Consider the following 22544-nt stretch of genomic DNA (forward strand, 5'->3'; position numbering starts at 1 on the left):
TGTTACATTTGTTGTATATTAATAATGGGGTAGAGGGTGTCACAGGAACGTCCAAGCAAAACGGCCCGTTTTGATCCATTCGTCATGTGTGTATTTTTGCATCCGGAATGGCCTGTTCTAAGATGAGAACGGGCCGTTCTGCAAGGGCTGCAAGAAGAACGGGTCGTTCTGAAAGAGAACGGACCGTTCTGGATCCAGTTTTACACCATGCTTATATCCAAAACACAAAAAAAAAAATTAAACAGTTCAGAATTCGATTCCCCCAGAACTGAATTTTGAACGTGAACAGTGAAAGGTGCTTCTTGGATAAATAAATTGGTACAAGTGCTTTTTTGGTAAATTTTTTTAAAAAAATTCTATTTTAGTGAAAAATTCTCACTGTCATTAATATTAATATCCTTTTCATTTTGTTTTCAATGTTATTTGAATTTAAAATTTATAAAATTTGAATATTAAATAATTTGACACATAAGAAATTAAATGATATATCATTAATATTTATTTAGCATAAAATTCACATCATTAACGTTTGTTAAATTTTGGATGGTAAATTATTTGTGGGACTAAAATTGTTCATTATTTAAATTTATGAATCAAAATTAAGCAATTTAAATTATGAGGACCAAAATTACTCCTACACTAAATTAGGAGGACCAAAAATGCAATTAAGCCTTTTAATTTTCTCAACAAGTTCATGAGTTGAAAGACATTAAATATTGTATTAAATGTCTCAACAACCAGTTTACCTCTATAAAGAATACAGGTGAAGGAAGCTCAACTCAACTCAAAACATCCATTTCTTTTTAGTAATTACTATAAATAGCTTAAAAGACTTAGTTAAGATATACTTTATTTCTTTTGCAAAACATTCTTATTTAAGCCTTATTTAATATAATATTTTAAATTGACGGATAATCATAAAAATATTTTATATATTGATTTAAATTAATGAAATGATGTACCAAATAATTTTTAAATATATTAGAAATTTGTTAATTAAATCTATACATAAAATTTTTAATTTAATAGTTGGATCATTAAATTTTTTTATAAAATATAAGTCATTAAGTAAAATAATTTTAATTAGATTTACTCTTAGAATAAGGAGATTTCTCTTCTATGTATATAAGTTATCAGTTTAACATCCTTGTAACTTAAAGCATCCCAAAAATTAATACATATCCAACAAAGTATTATTGATAAAAATATAATAAAAGGAGAACAAATAACAAAAACATGAGAAGGACAAAATCGAAGGCCATGAAAAAGAAAACTCTTGAGAATCTATAGTTAGGAACACCAAACCTATTCTGAAGGACTGGGGCACGCCAACCATGGAATTGAAAGCACAAACCATTAATAGAGAATCACTTTCTAATAACCAAATCGTGGTCCAACCCTTTTGGGCAATGATCTCTATTGTAGTAATATCAACCAACAATTTCAAATTGATTGAGTGCAAATTAGCAAGAGGTAAGGTAAAGCTTCCAATTAACAAACCTAGGTTTTTTTATAAAGATACTTGCACAAACGAAGCCAAACTAGGAGAGCCCCAAGCAACTCCACCGGTGTTTCATTTGATTCAACCCAAAAGAGGGGATGCCAAATTACTTCTTTAATCCTAGGAGCCCAAGATGGGTGACCAAGAACATGAAAAACTTGGAGAATATCAAAATCATTCATGGAATTGAACATGGTGTTGTTTCTAAGATTACTGGCTAGAGTAGTAACAAAAAAAATATTATGGCGAACAAAGAGAATGGTCAAAGGGTCATTTTTTATATCTAGCTTTATTTTGACTTTTCCAAATGAACCACAGTAGATTAACTATTAGTGAGGCAATGACATCCTGAACCTGCTTGCTATGACAAAAATAGAAGCCTGGACCAACAAAGGGAAAGATGTAAAATTTAATTGTCATTTTAACAAGGCTTCAAGCCAAGTCCAAAGTGTCCTCGCAAAATTGCACTTTATATAGAGTGAAAGTCTCCCAAAGCCATCCCACACTGAGAACAAACTCAGACAAAAATGCAATCATTGTTCACTAAATTGTCATCAAAAGGAAATTATCCATAGAAAAGCCACCAAACCAAGAAAGAGCGAGCTAGAGGAATGCAAGAAGGCCAAATAGGTTATGCCAAGCCACAATATTGGATCTCAGCCTAAACATCCCTAAAAGATAGATCACTTAAAACATATGGATGCCAAACTGCACCATCTTCTTTCTAATAAAAAAGCAATAACAATATTTTGGATTAAACGAGCAACATTTGGAAAATCCCAAGATTGAGGGAAGAGACCAGGCATCAAAATAACTATAGGATCCAAAACACTCGCATGAAGCTTAGAATGAAAGTGAACAGAAAAGCCAATAAGGTCAAAAATGGGCTAAGAAAACCATTTGTCGATCCTAAAATTAATAGAAGAACCATCCCCAAGCTACCACATAGAATTGTTATCAACATGTGATAGAGAAGAACAATTTTTCTAAGACAAGTAGAGGAAAAAATGTAGGAAATTATAGGTTGTCCATTACAAATCCACCAAATCCATCGGGCCGGGGCAATAATCCCATCTGCATATTCCTACTGGAAATAGCCAACTGAACCTCTTCCTTAGTAGGAACATTAGACAACATGACAATATCTTTTAGAGAAACTAAGGAAGGAACATGTCCACCAAACAATATAATAATATGCGACACCTTTAAGATTATAAATTTTTAAGATAAATGTTATTTATCTACTTTAAAATCTACTTTAAGATTAAAAATAATAACTTCAGATTTTAGAAAGATGAAAGTCAAAAGAAATTATAAGAATCAAAATCTAAATTTCTTCATTTTCTAAAGACCAAAAACAACATTCAAAATTTTAAAGGTTGAAAGACAGAATTTATTTTATAGAAACTAAAATCAAAATTAAACATGTTTATCTTACAATAACGAAAAATATTTTTTTTTTTATATATTACTCGTGGGGTCAAAATATTCCGTATCTTTATATTTTTTTAAAGATATTTAGGAATTATCAATCTTTATTGAATCGATTAGTGTATATTTAGCCTTCAAAAACCTTGAGATTTCAAGTTTAAGTCTTGAATTTGTAAGAATAGTTAATTTTTAATATTATTTTTTATTATTTAAAAATTTAAGAATAAAACAATTAAAAAATTATGTAAAAAAAATAGGAAATCATTTTTATATATAAGTATAAGTTTACGTTATAATATAGTTATTAACCTAAAATTAATTCATTTAAAAAATATATAGTATATTAAATTTATAAAAAAAAATGTGATTGGTTCCTCATAGGTTTACCCAACCCCACAAAAACCAAGTGAAAATAGAGATTAATTTTAAAAATATAAATTTGTCTATTTAAAATTCGAACTCAAATCTGCTCCACCTTTTATGGAAAGGGAAATCAAACCTAGTTCGCTTTTTCCCATCCTTATATCAAATTTGTTGTGGTTTGGGGATTATCACACACATATACATGTCTCTACATTGATAACATAATGTTTACTTTGAACCTGGTTCTCACGGTTTTACTTTTGGATATCACTCAAAAGACCTCTCTATTAATGGAGACAATCGTGTGTATATAAATTCATGTCCCCACACTACAAGAAAATGACAATTTTGCGACAGTTATATGGTTTACATTGCGATGGTTAGAACTACCGCAAAGACACCATTGTGACAGTTCACCAATTGTCGCAAAAATGTCCGTCACGAGTGAATTTTGCGATGGTTACTGAAATCGTTGCACAAACCATCGTAAAATTGGAATTGCGACTCTTACAGCAACCAACGCAATAACTACCTCTAAATCAGACGCTAAATATTTATTTTTTATTTTATTAAATTTTATAGACATCTCAAATTTTGTCGCTATGATCTTCTCAAGGATTCTATTTCACAATACTTCACTTTTTAACATGTCTTGTCCTTACTTACACAGTTTCTGGGAAACTTTCCAGAAGGTCACCCATCCCTATATTACTCCAAGTCAAACACACTTAATTGTGGAGTTCTGATGAGATAAGCTACAAAAAAGCAGATACATGTTGTCAGTATAAGTAGTACAAATTAATTCATTTAAGTCATTCTCAACTATACAATCTCATATTTATACTATCTTTGGATCCTTCTCATTCTAGTGACCGAACCGTTATAAATATATAATAATTATATTACTAATAATAATTATATTATATTTAATTAATCTTTATTTATATATATACTTACTTTTATAATTAACAATCTACTTATTTCTATTTAAAATTAATATTACGATACAATTTAAATTATTTATTATAAATTTAAAAGTTTAAATAATAATTTATATATTTTAAAATGAGAAAGGTTATAATAATACCGGCGTAACTTATACTAAGTATTACACCGCTTAATAATTTTATATTAAATGTGAATTTTGTAAATCCAACCGTTAGATTGAAAGTTCATATCACTTTATATATTTATATCAATTTTTTTTTAAAATTGAACAACTTGAAGGTAATCAAAGTATTCATATTTTAGTATATTTTGAAATGTATATATTACGTCAATTTTGTTTTATAAGAATGAAGTATCAAATCATCTTAAATTAATATAAATTTTTGTATATATGATCTAAGAGTAAAAAACTTTCAATCTAACGGTTGAATTTATAAAATTTACATTTAATATAAAGTTGTTGAGCGGTGTAATACGATTAGTAAAAGTTACACTGGTATTATTATAACTCTTCTCTTTTAAAATATTATTTTTATAAATTAAATTTTAACATTTTAAATAAATTATTAATCAACTTAATTTATTTATTATCTTAAATCTAAGATATAAAATTCGAAAAAATGTATTTATCCTTGTTTTAATTTCTAATTAATTTTTTCTATATTAATTATTAGTCAAATTTAATAACTTTTAATTTAATAATTAGATCAATAAAATTCAACTTACACCATGAATTATTGAGCGGAGTAACTTTATTAAGAGTTACTTTGTAAGTCATTTGATTCCTCCTCTCTCTCTCTCTCTCTCTCTCTCTCTCTCTCTCTATATATATATATATATATATATATATATATATATATATATATATATATATATATATATATATATATATATATTCAGAGCCTGATGGGGAAGTAGGAATTTATATATATATAATTTTGTTGATGATAATTGTGTATGTCATATTAAACAAAAATATATGTAAAATTGTTAATAAAATATAAGTTTATTAAGATAATATAATACTTTCAAAAGAAAAATATTACTTTTGGTCTAGTCTACTATTAAATGTGTTTTTAATCCTAAACTTTATCAAATTTTACCGAAATTTTTGAACAAAATAATATTTAGTTTGTACTAAAAATAACATTTAAATTCTAATTAAATAGGGATTATATATATGTGTATTATATTCAAACCTAGAAGTGATTTTTAAGTTAATATTTGTGAAAAAATAATTTAATTTATCAAATATCTCATATTTAATTAACAATTAAAATAATAAATTTCATAAATTATTTATTAGTTTTCAATATTTTTTATTTAATCCACAATTAAGATGTATTATTAATTTCACTAACACATAAAAAAATGTAACACACACACACACACACACACACACACACACACACACATATATATATATATATATATATATATATATATATATATTAATTTTTAGCTTCCTAGGATTAACATAAAACTTTTTTATTCTAAAATAATTTAAAAGACAGAGAAATAAAATTAATATAGAATATTAAAGTATTTTTTTCCTTTTTAACATTTCTAAATGTAATTACATGTCATTATGATTTTATTTTTCTATTTTTTATTGAAAGTAAAATTATATAAATTTGAAGTGTACATGACTTTGTGTGAATTTTTATTTCAGTTTTTATCTTGTAGATTGAGACGGTTTACTATAAACTGCCTCAATATAGATAAATTTTGTGGCAGTTATTTGACCCCATCGCACGAACCGTCGCAATGTTGAAAAATTTTGCGACGGTTGGGAGAAACCGTCGTATGAAGGGTTACAATATTAAAGCGACGATGGTTTCAGGATAATCGTCGCAATTTGTTTATTGAAATTCATCATTTTTCTTGTAGTGCCATGTGCATCCTATTGTTTGAATGATTTGAGACTTTGCTTGCATCCCAATAATCCTCCCCTCAAACAAAGGACCATAGTTTAACCCCAACAGCGAAAACTATTGATCCACGAGTATTATCTAATGGTGCCATAAAGCTCACTCGCGCTCTAAGTGTTTGCACCGTCGCTCCATCATTACCTCATGATAGTGAGACACACCTTCTAACCCTTTATGTTACTAGGAAGACTCTCTTCCACATGGACTCACTGTTAGAAAGACTTTTGACACAAGAGATCCCAAACTTGGATCCACTTGCCAACCATTATACTTGTCGAGTCGTTCACCTATTCAAACCATCAGCTTTGATACCACTTGCTGTGGTTCAGGGGTTACCACAAACATAGACATGTCTCCACATTGGTAAGATATTGTCTGTTTTGGACTCAGTCCTCCCAGTTTTGCTTTTGAATACTACTCAAAAAGCTTCTCTACCAATGGAAACAATTACATGTATATAAATCTGTATCCCCATGTCTATCCTATTATTTGAATGATGTAGAACTTTACTTTCATTCCAACTTCTTAAGAGAATTCACGCAACAAGGCCACATATTAGGAACTTTGTCTCCCCTTTCATTTGTTGCAAAGAATTTGAATCCCAAAGACCTTCTAAAACGAGGTGAGATAACATTCTGACTCACCCAAGGCTATGCAATAAACAAGAGGTTAGGTTTGAGTTTGGCATAAATATGCATAAGAAAAATGAGTTGGCTCATCACACGCAAAACTGCTTTTTTCTGTCCGATCACGGGTTTAGGGTGGAGGAACTGCTATTGTCGCTGCATTTTTAGTTAGCCTAAGCTTCTTTTCTTGAAACTTAGATAGAACCAAAGTGAATTTTGGTTACTCATCCTTATTCTGTGCCTGTTCTCACAGTAGATGCAGTGAAGTGTCATTCACATTGACTCCAACACCCACTAAAGTAACTCTACTGCTTTGAGAACAACCTCATGCCCAAAGGGTAATCTTTCATAAATTACTATTTTATCCTCATATGCTCGATGAAGGCCAAGAAATTTGTTGGGCAGCATTAGCTTCAACAAGAAAGAACCAGGGGATGATCGTGATCACCAAGGAAAATCCATTTAAATTACTCATAGCTACCTATTTAACTATCTAAATCGAATCTATTAGGGATTTTATCTGTACATGAACATTTTTTTTCCCACCCAAGGTTCGTCTGGTGACCAAGTTGGGATTTACTTAACATAAAGTTAGATAAAATATTCAAATGAAATTACAGTATTCAAAAATTAAACCAAAAATATTTTGAAATTTATATTTTCAAAATAAATCATATCAATATAAAAAAAAATTACTTGTCTCAACAACTCTTTTAATGTATTAAAGTTTAATGACCCAATGGTTAATCTTTTTATATGTTATTTCAAAAACTAAACACACAAATTAGATAAATTGAAGATTTGTAGTTAGGTAATGCTATAATTGACTCATTTATATTTTAAAAATATTAAACAATAAATAAAATTTATTTATTATTAAATAGTTTTAAAATTTTATTGAAAATTGTAAACTTCATTGATAAGAATATTTAATTTAACAATCGATTTATTAAAAGATTGATATATATATATATATATATATATATATATATATATATATATTTTGATTGGATAAACTGCTTTAACAACAACTTCATCCTTGCCCATATAAAGATATTTTTCCTGCTTGTTTATCACGTATTAATTTTAATAAAAATATATTCTAATTTATTTATATCAAACTTTATAAAAGAAATTACAGGTTTCAAAATATTAGGCAAAAGTGAGTAGCATAAGCTCAATTTTGAATGTGAACTAATTTCAATATAAAAATACACCAAGTATAATTTTCAAAACTCAAAATTGGTCTGAGTTGAGTATACCTATATAAAGAAGTCCAAAAGAGGAAAAACAAATTCATGAACTATAAGCATGTTATTCATTTCTAGTAAGTTTAATACCTTGTCTATTTCAAAGTCAGCCAAGTAATTCACGCCTACATTGTATATGTGCATGGGAAAGAAAACTGCCAAGGCCTGAAATATAATTAATTATTCACAAATATTAATTAATGAAGTTAGTTAGAGTCAAATGGCATATGCTGGACATTTTCAAATAACCAACAAATTTGAGTCCCCACCTTCAACAAACCAATAAAAAATATTGGAGAAATATCTGATAATTTCTCGACTGCAAGGAGAGATACAGAAGTTATGTTTATTGCCTGTACACACGAAAACTAATTAAGTAAATCATTCTAAAAGATTCAGAATGTAACAGCTTTTTTTTCCCTAAAATCGGAATAAGTAAATAGTTCTAATTTTTTCCCCTAAAATTAGGTATAGGTTCATACAAAAGAATTAGATTAATATTATATAAAAGATTAATGCAAGAAAAAAGGTTTGACTTAACTGTAACAATCGTTGCGTACGGCCTACTAAATTTGTAAAAAGCATACAAGAAATCTTTGGTAGAGCCCCAAAAGCTTTTAGGATGGGCAATTTGAGGTTCAGATTCAAATGATTCTCCTGCATTCACAACAAAACTTCTAGCACATTCTTGACTTGAGGATCCTACCTCAATGCATCTATAATGATGTTTCATATGATGTTGTTGTTGACGCCTCTCAATGTTATATTCATTATGGATTTTCTGAGTTTTACACCATGAAGCTTTTGTTACGTAACAACCTATAATATCAAATGTTGAATGTTAGTAGCAGTGAGATTGGAAAGAGATTTTTTTTTATTTTTTTTTTTACTTTTAGGATAAATATTAAGAGTAAACCATCAATTTCATTCTTGAAGTATCATTCTATTTTCCAAATGATTTCTGAACTAATTTTTTTTTAAATATATATATTTAAGTATTTCTAGAAATATCAGAAATCATATATTAAATAATTCCAAATTATTAAAAAAAAAATTGAAAGAAAAAAAGTCTTCAAATTGATCTCTAATTTTTTTTTCCAAATTACATTATGTTAGGAATCAAAATTATAGTTTCTTCATATTAAGAACCATTTAGAAAAGAGAACAATATTTGGAGGGAAAATTTAATAGTTTATTAAAAAAATAAACACATGTAGCAAAATTTAGTAAGAAAATTATAATAACATATATGATTTCCATTGTTCATGTTCTTGGAAAGAGCACACACAAAATCACTACTTGCTTCTTTATGAATACAAATCTTGTCTGCAATACATTGACACAATTAATTAAGAGTATTTTTCCAATAAGTATTTTTATAATCATTTACAAGAGAAGAAAAAATAAAATAATTTTTTCCATAATGTATGGATAAACTAATCTTTAAAAATTCTTTTATATTAGTGTTTTCAGAAACATATTTTTAACTTACATATTTTAACTTATGCAAAAACTAGTTTCATTTTTCTTGCTTATTTTCTTATTTTCTTTTTATACAAATTATTTTAAAAAAAAATTATCTAATCAAACTCTAATAGCATTGTAAAAAATGTTAGTTTGGTCTAAATTTTGTGATTAGTCTTTAAGTCTTAAAGTCTGGAATTTAAATCTTTGATTTACTAAAAAAAAAAAAAATTTGACGTTGAAAATATAATCTTAATTTAGATAGAGACTAACTCAGACAAAGTCTAAGGATACTCTCATTAATATGATGGTAAAAAAAATAAATACTAGTTTTATCACAAATCCTCTTCAGTATTTTAACAATCCAAGTAATTGTAATTATGCTTTTAATTTTTGTAGTGGACACAAAAAAGACGGGACAAGTTGACTTAGTTGATTAAGTGGGTTGAAAATCCTAACCATTCCTTGATGGTAGTGGGTTAATCTACCAAATTTTGTTTTAATAAGTTGACCTACCAAATAATAATAACCATATTAGTAAAAAGAAATTTTTAAAAAATACAAACTTACATATGTACAACATTACATATGTACAACATGATTAAAAATATTTGCATTATAATTAAAAGGTTAAAACCTTTATTTGGTTCTGATAATATTTTTTTGTTTCAATTTAGTCTCGCTTTAATTTTTTGTTTCAATTTGATCTCCAATAATTTAAATTATTGTAATTTGGTACTTCCGTCCAAATGATTTAAACGAAGTTAATTGTTGGCCACGTGGATGCCAGGTGGATGCCACGTAGATGGATGCCAAATTTCTTGAATACACCTGGAACCAGAACGGCCTATTCTGATTGCACTCTTGGTGTGTAAATTTTGTACCTGGAACGGGCCGTTCTAGATGCAAAATTTACACACCAATAGTGTAACTAGAACGGGCCGTTCTGGTTTCAGAACAGGTCGTTCTGGTTCCAGAACCCATGTTGTTAATCGTGCAAGAAAAAAAAAACCCAATTTACAAAGCATTTCAATCACTAGATTTGGTAATATTGTCAATGGGGATTGATAACTTCAATTGCTAAACATTTGGGCTATACAGTATATTATTAAGGACGATGCAGTGTATCACTAAGGACAATGGTATAGCAGGTTTTATTTCATTGTTAGTCAAACTGGAGTGAACCACTTACAACCAAATTGACACTATACAGTCAAGGATGAAACGAAACGATGTTTTCCCTTGAAGTCATTGATGATGTACCCCAACAATAACAACCTGTTCTTGAGGAGGTACAACCTGAATTTTTGTGATTTAGGGTTTCCCTTCAGCGTTACCCAGATGATTTCCTTTCTTAGTAATTTCTTTGAACTTTTTTAGTATATGTTATGTTCTGAATTTTTATTTTCAGTTTCTCAACCATGTTTCTGTCTTTGAATTTATGATATGTTATGAATTTTTATTTTCAATTTTTAAACCACATTGCGGCATTTTGATCAACACATGTATGAAGTTGGCGTTCTGGAACGGGCCGTTCTGATGCACACATGGTGTGTTAAATTTGCATTTGGAACAGCCCGTTCCAATTGCAAAATTAACACATAACTTTTTCAATCAGAACGGGCCGTTTTGGTTTCAGAACGGACCGTTCTGATTCCAGGTGTATTCATCATGAGATTTGGCATCCACGTATGCATCTACGTGGCATCCACCTGGCATCTACGTGGCCAACAGTTAACTCCGTTTAAATCATTTGGACGGAAGTCCCAAATTGCAATAATTTAAATTATTAGGGACCAAATTGAAACTAAAAATTAAAGTGGGACTAAATTAAAACAAAAAAATATTATAAGGGACCAAATAAGAGTTTTAACCAAATTAAAAATAATAAAAATATCATAAAACGCTACACCAATATCATTTAAAATTAGATTATCATTAATAAATCATAATGAACTATAGTTTTAATGTGTTAAACTACTATCAAAAGGTAAAATAAAATAAAAGTAAACAAGTCAATATTGATTATCTTTCAAATAGGAAAAAAGGTTTCAAAAATTGATTCACTTTGACCTATAGCATTTAAAATAGGTTTAGGAGACATGTTCATTAGCACAAAAGAGACCTTTTATGTCTGTTATTTTAGATTTTTTACGTTGGAAAAAAGTCTGACGTTAATGCGGGAGACGTAAATTTACGTCAAGTGTTTTAGCCGACGTAAAATTATGTCGGACATCTCCATGCTCAACGTAAAATGATTGATAGATAAATAAAAAATAAATCTAAATCCGTAAACACGTCCAAAAAATACTCAAATGCTTCAATCCAATCAGAGAGATAGGTCTAGAATAAAAAATGGGTCTTGCTGCCGTGCACCGTGAACGGAAAACACCCAAAGGTCTATCACCACTGTTGTCGAAAATCGTTGGAGAGGAAAACAGTGTCATGAACACTCGCGTGCAGGAGTAAAACAACATTTTTACGCAAAAAGATTAACACACACATGAAAGCACTAACCTCAATTCGTGAAAACGCCTAAATGCTTCAACCCAATTGGAGAGATAAGTTTAGAATCAAAAATGGGTTTCTCCACCGTTGTCGTCACCGCTCACCGTCATTGTCGTCACCGCTCACTATCGTTGTCGTTGCCAGAAATTGTCAGAGGAAACCGCTAGAGGAAAACATGTAAAAACACTTGCGCGCACGAAAAAGATGAAGGTGTTGGGGGAATAAAATAACTTTTTTACGTCGGACCAAAAGGGGTCAGACATAAAATGTCACCGCGTATTTTTTATGTTGGGTGTTTTTATGACTGACGAGAAAACGGTGACGTAAAAGATTGATTTTGCACTAGTGGTTGATGCAAGAGAGTAAAGTTGTAGCTATTACTTTTGGGTGATTGAAAACCTATGAGAGAAACTACCTTACATATGATTTTGAGTTAGTTGCTATAATTTTCATTTTGAAACTTTGGAGTCATTACCTATATGGTTTAAGATTTGAGGTTTTAATTGATCACAAGAGTCTTAGGTATTTGTTTGATCAAAAAGAGTTGAACATAAGTAGAGAAAGTGATTAAAATTTGTTAAGGATTATGACTTTGTGCCTAGATATCACCTGGGTATAGTCAATGTGATAGTTGATGCCTTAAGTAAAAAATCCTTACACGTGTCATCATTAATGATTAGAGAGATGGATCTGATAACTGATTTTAGGTATATGAGCTTAACTTGTGAAATTACCCTAACAATGTGAGATTGGAATGTTGAAGGCCACTAGTGATTAAGTGAGACGATTAGTGAAGGTCTGGAGACTAATCAATTTTTGGTAGATATGCTAGAAGCCATAGAGTAAGGAGAAATGGGTAATTTTAATTTTGGAAAAAATGGAGTGTTAAGGTTTAAAGTTAGGATTCGTGTGCCTAGAAATACTAAGCTTGGGAAGTTAATAGAAAGATCATTGGAGTAAGCTTAGTTTTCACACTAGCTAGTACCATTAACATGTATCATGATCCTTATGAAGATGTTTTGGTAACCTAATATGAAAAATGAGATAAATGAGTTTATGTGTACTAGTGTTGTGTGCCAAAAAGCTAAGGTGGAATACCAAATACCTTCAAGTTTGTACTAAGCCCTGGGGACCAAACTTAGGTTGATTCATCATATCACGCTCAAATAGATAGCCAAATTAAGAGAATCACCCAATCCTTAGAAGACATATTGAGAGCATATGTGTTACATTGAGGGAATAGTTGGAATAGTACCATGCCTTTGGTAGAGCTTGCCTATAATAATGGTTACCATTATAGTATTAGGATGACACGCTATCAAGACCTTTATAGGTGGAGGTGTAGGACACCCTTGTGTTTGTGTAAACCTAGTGAGTACCTTGAGCTAGGGCCTAATGTAGTGCAATAGACTACAAAATAGGTCAAGATAATCTAAGAGAAGATGAAAATTGCTCGAAGTAAGCAGAAAAGTTATATTTATAAGAGAAAAAAGACTCAAACTTCCAAGAAGATCATGTATTCTTGAGAGTCCCTCCATGAACTGGGTTGGTAGAGCCTTAAAATCTAAAAAACTTACACCTTGTTTCATTAGTCTCGATCAAATCTTAAAAGGAGTAGGTGAAGTTGCATATCGAGTTTCTTTGCTTCCAAACCTCTTAAATCTCCATAATGTCTTTCATGTGACTCAACTCTGTAAATATGTCCATGGTTTGCCACATGTGATTGAGTTGGATGATCTTAAGGTAAAAAGGAACTTAACCTTTAAAACCTTACCAATGAAAGTTAAAGATTGAAGGGTTAAACAACTTATATAAAAGGAAATTCTCTTATTTAAGGTTATTTTGGAAGGACCTACTACTGAAAGTGTTACATGGGAGCTTAAGAGCAAGATAAAGGAGTCTTACCTAGAGTTGTTCATTACACGTAAAATTCATAGACAAATTTTGTATAAAGGAGGGAGAGTTATAACATCCCATTTTTCAAAAATAAAATAATATAACTAAATAATATATATTTTATTTTATTAGTTGGATTGTTTATATTTAGATAGGCTTATAAATTAAACTAAGGATGGTTTTAATAAAATAAGAGTGTTTATAGAAAGATAATAAAATATTTGGGTTGGTTGGATTGTGGTAGTATAAAGTTAAGTTTGAGTTTGGATTTTAAAGCCTAAATCAACACTTAGTATTTTAAGAGACTAAAATTGAGGGATCAAAATATTACACTTTAGGACTTATTTGTTTTTCTTCCTAAATCTTGAGAGGAACTGTAGAGGAGAACTTGCCTAAAGAACTTGAGGAGCAACTTTTGGATTCTAAAGATCGCGCCCTATAGATTTAAACATCACCATCTAAGGTAAGAGGGAGAATGAAAATTATCTCATGTATGGGCATATGTTAAGAATTTTGGATAGTACACAGTGATCCTTAAGCTTTTTTAGGTTTTTTATATGACTAAAGAGATTCTAAGCACCCCAAAATTTTTTGAAAACAAGATCTTCATGCTTAATTGTATAATTTCACAAATTGGTTTGTTGATTGAGATAAACTTAAATTATTTGTCTTCTTAGGGTTCTTAAGTGTTAATCTAGTACACTTTTTGAAATTCATAGTGTTAGAGTAAGAATTGGAGAAAAGAATTTGTCTTTTCAAAATTGAGTTTGCACTTTGAGAGCTCTATTTTTTATCGCACAATTATGCTTAGGAGGTACCAAGGTTGTGTTGGGGGTGACCATGACCATGTTTAATTTAAGCATGGTTATGCTAAAGGAGTATGCTCATGCTAAATGGAGCAAGCTTGTGTAGTTTCTAAAAAATTTTAACATAGCCATCCTAAGTTTAACCATGGTTTTGCTCAATTTTAATTGTTGAAATAGCTTTTGAGGTCTTCATAATAATTGTAGTCTTGAATATGAGTTTTCTAATAGAGTTGGAAGTACTCAAAAAGGAGGTTTAAAACTCAAGATATAATCAAATTAGTGAGCCAATGTTAAGTTATCAAATTTAGACTTAAATGATGGTTAATCCAACACTTGAGATCAAAATAAAAGTTGTAGATAATTATCTTAACTTATAAAATTAAAATCAAATTTCAAATTTACATGAATTATCTATTTAAAATAAAACATCTAAATTGATTCTCTAGCCTTTTTCTTTGTTTAGATGAAATGGTTAGCAAAATTTCTTTGGTTTGGGGAATTTGTTACCCTAAGGTGAAGAAACCTCAAATTCACCCAATGAATTTATTTAACTAAGCGATTTTTGACCTAAAGTATGACATCTTACTTGTGCTATAAAAGGAGAAAGATTCAGACCTCAAAGGCATATCACTCTACACTTTAACTCTTTCTTTCTCTCTCTCTATCTCTCTCTCTCATTCTGGGATTGAAGCTTGGTGCTAGGAGGGAACTGATACCCATCATTTCTAGTCATGAAGAGTGGAAGTTAAATCAAGTGATGAGATCATTTTGTAACCTTGAGTTGGCACTCTTTAGTATGAGTAACAAACTTTCTTATTTCTTGGGATCAAATGTAATCAACCTTCATGTATTTCTCTTGATCAATACATTTATGCTTAGCCTTTATTTAGTTTTCATTAGTGATTCTCTTATGCACTTAATGCTTGTCTCATCTTGATTGTCTGTATCATAATCTATGATCTTTGATTGATTGGAAGAAGGTCTTTAGATCAATAACTAAATTGAATCACCTAATGAATTGCTAGGAATATAGTTCAACTCATTAGTCATATAACTTAATGAAATTCATGCAACTTTTCTTCATTAGTCATGCAAGGGATAGATGATCTATGAAGATGCTTAGAACTAAATATCAAGGAATCGGTGATTAGAAATATATATCAATTACATTTTTGGAATAAATATGAGCAAAGCATGTGTCTTAGATTAAGGAGTACATTAAATCTTGGTTGGTAAGGTTTTATCTCAACCGTCTAAATAAATTGAATTAAGTCCAATTTTAATACTTGTTGCATCTTATTTAGTTTGAATTATAAATTATAAAAAAAAATTGTGTCATATGTCAATAGAAATGTGGATAGTAATTTATGCTTAATTGGTTTTGAATCTAAAATTTGGTCAATCTATGCCAAGTTCCCGTGGAGATGAGTCATACTCACTACTAATTATAAATTAATATTGATATGATTATAAATTAATATTGATATATTTGGCAAAGGATCAACAAGTCTCAAGTGTTGTTGTTGGGGACTTGTGTCCAAATATCTATCATTTTCATGTTCATAGCTTATTAAGTTTTACTTTTTGTCTTTGTATAGTTCTTTAGTATTTATTATCTTGTGCTGATTTGTGTATTCTAGTTTACATAATTCATGTTTATACGAGTTAAGGTTCTAGCTGAAGACTCGGTTTACGACCTAGAGATAAAAAGAACAACTAGGAGAAATAATAATATAACAAGAAAAAGGAAACAACATGAAAAACGAAGAAAGTAACCAAATGATTCATTTAACCTTGCTTCTTCTTAGTTGAGAGTGGATTGAAATCATCACCCATTGTGGTGATCTAGTTTGTGTACTTAGGACAATCTCATAGTTGCAAGTGTTTTATGTGAAGAGAATGACACTACATATATACAGAGTTAAGAGCACAAGTCCACATAAGTATTTTTGAATTGTTGTTGCTTGTGTATTGCTATGATGGTTGTGAGTGTTTAAATCTACCTTACTTTCTCTATATGTGCTTTTAACATGTATGAGACATTCTAACTCCTCTGTTTTTTGTGTAAGTTCTTGATTTGGACTAAATGTCATTTCAGGTGTAAATTAGGTACATGAGTTTAAATCTAATAGAGAAAAAGTTTAAACTTTCACTTTTATTTTATGAGATTGCTTTGATTAGATTGCAATAGTAGAAAATTAGATTAATATCATGAATATAAAATCGGTTACTAGAAAGCTAGATTTTCAATTTTATATCTAACACGGTGACAAAATTAAAATTAAAGCAAATACTTTCTAAATCGGCTGTGATATAACCGATTTAGAAGATACTTTTAAAATTGATAAAGGAAACCCGATTTTAATATATGGTCTTGCCTAAAGAGGACTTTTAAAATCAGGTATACTAATACCCAATTTTAAAATTGTTTTCTAAATCAGAACTAATATATTAAGAAGGGGATTTAAAATTGGTAGATTTCCACGTTCTTTGTCTCTTCCATCCTCCACGGATCAAGATATCATAGTTTCTTCACCAACCCCATCTCACTCCCATTTTTCAAGTATAGCAGACATTAAGAGTATGTTTGGATGGAGAATTTTAATGGAGTAATTCATTTGTTTGAAGAATTTTAAATTCTTTGAGGTGAAATACTTTGTTTGGATGGAAAATTTACAAAGAATTTGAAATCCAAGCATTTGTAAAATTCTTTGAAATAATAGAATTTCAAATTCCCCCAAAAAGGTAAGAATTTGAAATTCTTCATATTTTTTTCCCCTTATTTCACTTATATATTTTATCTTATATCTTCATATTTTTAATTATTGAATATTCAAAAATATTTTAAAAAAATATTAAATATTATTTAATAAATTTTAAAATTATTAAATATTTAAAAATTGGTTAATATTTATTTTTATAAAATTTTATTTAAAAATCTTAACATATAAATATATTTTTAAAAATAATTTTATCATGATAGAATCAAATTATCATATCCAAATTAACAATTTAAAAGTTTAAAAAAATTGAATTGACTTATCCAAACAAAATATTTTAAGAATGATAGAAATTGAAATCAAAGTAATTCAAATACCAAGAATTTTAAATTCCTTGAATTTGTAAAATTTCTCATCCAAACACACTATAAGGATGTTAGAGATGCTTTGGTGGCCTTCGCAACGATGATAAGGACGAGTTTCATCATGAGTTGCTTCATTTCATTAAAAAAAAATTATGTGACTTATAAATTATGGTGTGTGTGGCAAGGTTTGGTGGAAAAAAAAAAAATGCGTTCGATTGCGCCACCGCAGATTGCTTCGATGGGTTTATGTTGTCTTTTAACATTTTAAAATTGATTATATCCCAATTTTAAATAGTCACTCCTACAACATCGAATATTTTAAAATTGATTTCGCAAGCGATTTTTAAAGAAAAAATAACTGATTATTAAAGCTTATTTTAGACTGACATTGTAATAGGATTAGCTATTTTGATCTATATGTCTGGTTATATACTTATATTATTGTTTAAGTTTTAGAAGTGGGAACTTTTGTAAAAGTTTTTGCCTATTTATATTTTTTTTATTATTATTAAAGTTTCCTTTATTTCATAATAATTAAATTTAACTAGTTTTATTTAGTATAACTATAATTAATATTTTATAAAAACTACATTTGGGGGCTAAGGTTGTAACAAAAACAGTTAGCAAATTATAAAAATCACCCCCTCCCCATAAAAAAAAAAAAATTGAACAAATTTATCTGACTTATTTAAAGTTATGCTTATGAGTAGGAGAGTTTATAATTCTGATTACTTTAAATAGAAATATCATACAATTTTTGAAAAAAAAATCTATACATATAATGACTTGTAGATAATATACGTGATATTTTTAATTATTTTTATTATGTTTATTGTGCATCTTACAATTTATTTAATATTTTGAAGAGAACCAAAAAAAATAAATAATCCAAATTGCAATAAATTATATTGGATTGGACCATATTTAAATTTTAAACTAAATTGATTGGAAGATAATTAAAAAGTTAAATAATTTAAATCAGTAATATTATCTAATCTATAACCACTTATGTATGTGAAAAAGTAAAAAACAAATCAAAAACAAATTACATGTGTAAAATTTCCTTTTTGGCTCATTGGCTGTCTACTCCTTATAGAAAAACTGATAGAGCAAGAGCCCTTCTATTTCACATTCTTAAAAAAACTGAAGGATTCTTAAAGGTACTGGTGAACAAAATCAACATAATGAAACATTGCAATAAATTTTTTGTCCAAAGAGATGGAAATAAATAAATAAACATACTTGTATAGTAACTGTTGGCGCATTTTTTAGTCCTCCCATAACTTCCAACTGCAAATAATGTCTCTTCACGTTAGTCGCAGCAAATTTCTTTTCAGAAAATGAACAAACATCTTAAATTTTCAGAAATATTACACAAAAAATGGAACAAGTTTCATGGCTTACCAGCAGGAACAGAAAAGGATACAGGGAAAGACCCAAGATGCAAAGAAGCCATTAACTTTTCAAAGAGCTTTTGTCGTTCAGTTTCATCAAAACACAAACTCTCCTTCTTATGAACTAATTAAGAGAGTTTGATCCTATCAATTAAAGGTTGAAATCGCATTTTTAATTAATTTTTTAATTTGTTTCAAAGTCTAGATTGTCGTGGGTGACGTCACAGTTCGCAATTATTTGATTAATTAAATATTCGATAATACAACTTGTTTACTAATGTATACTACTATAACACCTACAACAATTCAACTTAATTAAGTAGCATAACTTATATATGCAATTTTTTTTATAAAAATAAATTTCTACAATCCCTATCTAACTACTACTAAATAGATAAATCATATATATATATATATATATATATATATATATATATATATATATATATATATATATATGTATGAAGAGGGTTCAAACGACACCGATGTAATTTTTATTAAGTATTACAATGCTTAATGATTTTATATTAAATGTGAATTTTGAAAATCCAACCGTTAGATTGAAAGTTCATATCTCTTAGATCATATATGTCAAATTTTGTTAAAATTGAACAACAACTTGAAAGTAATCAAAGTGTTCATATTTTAGTATATTTTGAAATGTATATATTACGTCAATTTCTATTTTTCACTTTTTCACCTTTTTAAATTGGACTAATTTTAAAGGAATGAAAAGTTTTTTTTAACCATTTTTTCATTTTTTCAAATAGAAAACAACTTTTAAAATCAGAGAAAAAAAATGTAACTCTACATGAGATTGCTTTAATTTTTTATATAATAATTTTTTTATAATATTATAATTAATTAAAAATATTTATCGACTTTATTGATAATTAATAGTTGTTAGAAAATATAATTGATCACTTTTAACATAATTAATCTTACTTAGAAAGACAATTTAATATTACTTAGACCAATGAATTTATAATATAATATTTTGTGCATAATGATTTTTAAATATCGATTAAAGTTTAAAAATATAAACTAATAGAAAATATTACTACTAAAAAAATTAAAGTTGGTGAAGAATATATATATATTCGTCAATTTAATATCTTACATAGCGAGGTAAAGTCATTTTTCGTCATTAATTAATTTATTAATTTTGTGTACTAAAAGAGAGAAATACTCATCGTGAATATATTCATATAAGGCCTCTTATGATTTCCTCTTCAATTTGTTTCACTTTATTATTTAAGCGACCTCGCTATTCTAAAAAATAATAACAGTACCAGATAAACCTCCATTAACTTTAATTATATGATTAGCTTTTTTGCATATTTGTGTGAACTACATGAATAATAATCAGGATATTTGTATTTATAGTCAAATATTGAATTAGTCGCATCTTACATACTTAATTACATATCAATCAACCATCCTAACTCAACATAAATGGTTAGAATCCGATCCAAATTTTTGTTTTCTATAATATAAATTTTTGTTTTCTATGATATAAATTTGACATTATTAAATTTTCACTAATCACTAAATAAACGATAGGATTTGATTCGAGGATCCTCAAGATATCATTACCTAGTCATGAAAATATTATTCTCTGTATCATTTTACGCATCATATAAAAATTACATGTGAATAATGTTCAGAAATATTGCGTATCGTTCACAAACTATTAACATAGTATATTTCTCTTTCAAAGAACTATTGTCAACACAGGCAACCAAACATGTAGATCATGCTTATGAACTATTGCCAAGAGTATTTAATTGTAAGGCTTATTTTGTGACACTTGTAAACAAAAGAAAATAAAAAAAAGCATAGACTTGAATCACAAGGCTATTTTCAATTCTTACGCAAAATTATTGAATATTTTTATATTTTCCAAATGTAGTAACATTATAATTAATTTATTAAAAATGTAGTAACATTTTTTAAATTAAAAAGAAAAACATCTTTCTACATCAATTATTATTTTAACAGATATAAAATATAATTTATATATCGATTAAAGAAGAATTGATACAGAAACTTGTTTTTTTAAATCATTGTGTTGGTATAAAGTATCAACATCAGAAGTAACGACTAATCAAGGACCGTGAATATATACAAGGTTAGTACTTTTCTTTTAACATAGTCTATTTCGTATTAGTACAAAGTATTCACTACCAGAAATAATAATTAATTACCATTAGAGATTGTGAGAGTATATAATATAGATATTTCCCTTTCAACACAGTCTCTTCCATATTCATGATATTAATATAAAGTATTTACCACTAGAAATAGTGACTAATCTCCATTAGAGATCATAAAAATAAACAACACTACACCAAATTTATTATTAGCAATAATCATTTAATGATAATAAATTAATTGCTTCTATTTTATTATCTGATAAAAATATTAATGACTAATAAATAATAGCCACTAAAAATATATTTACACTACACCAAAATTTACTATTATCTATAATTATTTAATAGTAATAAATTAATTGTCTATATTGTATTATCTAATAAAAACATTAATGACTCATAAATAATCGTCACTAAAAAATATATTTATAAGAGTAATTATTAAAAATCGCTAGTGAAAAAGTAAGAGTTATTTTTAATTCATTTTACTGGAAAAATTTAAGTCTCACATCCACTTAAGATAAGACAATTAAAGAATATGTAAGTAGAGGATAATCATTACCTTATAAGTTATAATTTAGTTTTATAGGATTGAATTAACTCATAACTCACTATTCTTAGATGATATCACATCATTCACCATTTATTCACATAACAAACTCAATAGTGATAGACTTAAACTTGAAACCGGTGTATTGAAAAAACTCAAGTTTCATATCAGCTAAAAATAAGACAATTAAAGAGTATATAAATAGATGACAATCTTCATCTTATAAGTACCATAGATATAAAATAATAATAATGATAAATATTAAATGTCAGTAAAAAAAAATGTTTGTACATATAAAATAATTATTAGTAAATATTTTATCCATGCCGTTTGAATTTGATAAAACTTTTATTTATTTATGTTAGTTGTACCTGTCTGCTCCATTCAGTGACGCTCTTCATTGGCTGCCTTCTGAAGGTCCAGACAAAGGGTGTCATTTTCCCTCTTAAGCGTGTCTATTTCGGCAGCAAGATCCCGATTCTTAACAGTAATATCTTGAGTAGCCAAAAGGGCTTCAGCCGTAGCTTTATCGGCTTCTTCAACTCTTTGTCTCAGATGCATCAGCTCGCCGATAGGCTCCATCACCAGATGATGGGCGAGAGCCAAAGAACGTGCTTGCACCTTGCAGAAATACT

General features: G+C 28.3%; 1 protein-coding gene across 11 annotated transcripts in view; it reads right to left on the bottom strand.

Moving 5' to 3' along the window:
* The window catches only part of LOC145950664 (naringenin 8-dimethylallyltransferase 2, chloroplastic-like), a 33428-nt gene extending 14067 nt beyond the window's left edge, over positions 1-19361 (bottom strand). For 5 of the 11 annotated variants that reach the window (XR_014428500.1, XR_014428497.1, XR_014428496.1 and 2 more), the window contains exons 1-5: positions 19214-19361; positions 19052-19099; positions 8592-8869; positions 8320-8403; positions 8141-8215 (exon numbers count right to left, since the gene is read on the bottom strand). Coding sequence is in view for 1 of the 11 variants with exons in the window: in XM_083062198.1 (XP_082918324.1) it covers positions 4024-4050; positions 8141-8215; positions 8320-8403; positions 8592-8869; positions 19052-19099; positions 19214-19265 (564 nt within the window). In the remaining 10 variants the exon portion in view is untranslated. Of the gene's footprint in view, positions 1-3842; positions 4051-8140; positions 8216-8319; positions 8404-8591; positions 8870-19051; positions 19100-19213 lie in introns of those variants that run through there. The other 6 variants (XR_014428505.1, XR_014428504.1, XR_014428502.1 and 3 more) reach the window with 3 other exon arrangements.
* Between the last annotated feature and the right edge of the window lie 3183 nt (positions 19362-22544).

Source organism: Cajanus cajan, chromosome 1 (genome assembly GCF_000230855.2).
Source record: "Cajanus cajan strain Asha chromosome 1, NIPB_CcT2T_4, whole genome shotgun sequence".
Classification (NCBI taxonomy): domain Eukaryota; kingdom Viridiplantae; phylum Streptophyta; class Magnoliopsida; order Fabales; family Fabaceae; genus Cajanus; species Cajanus cajan.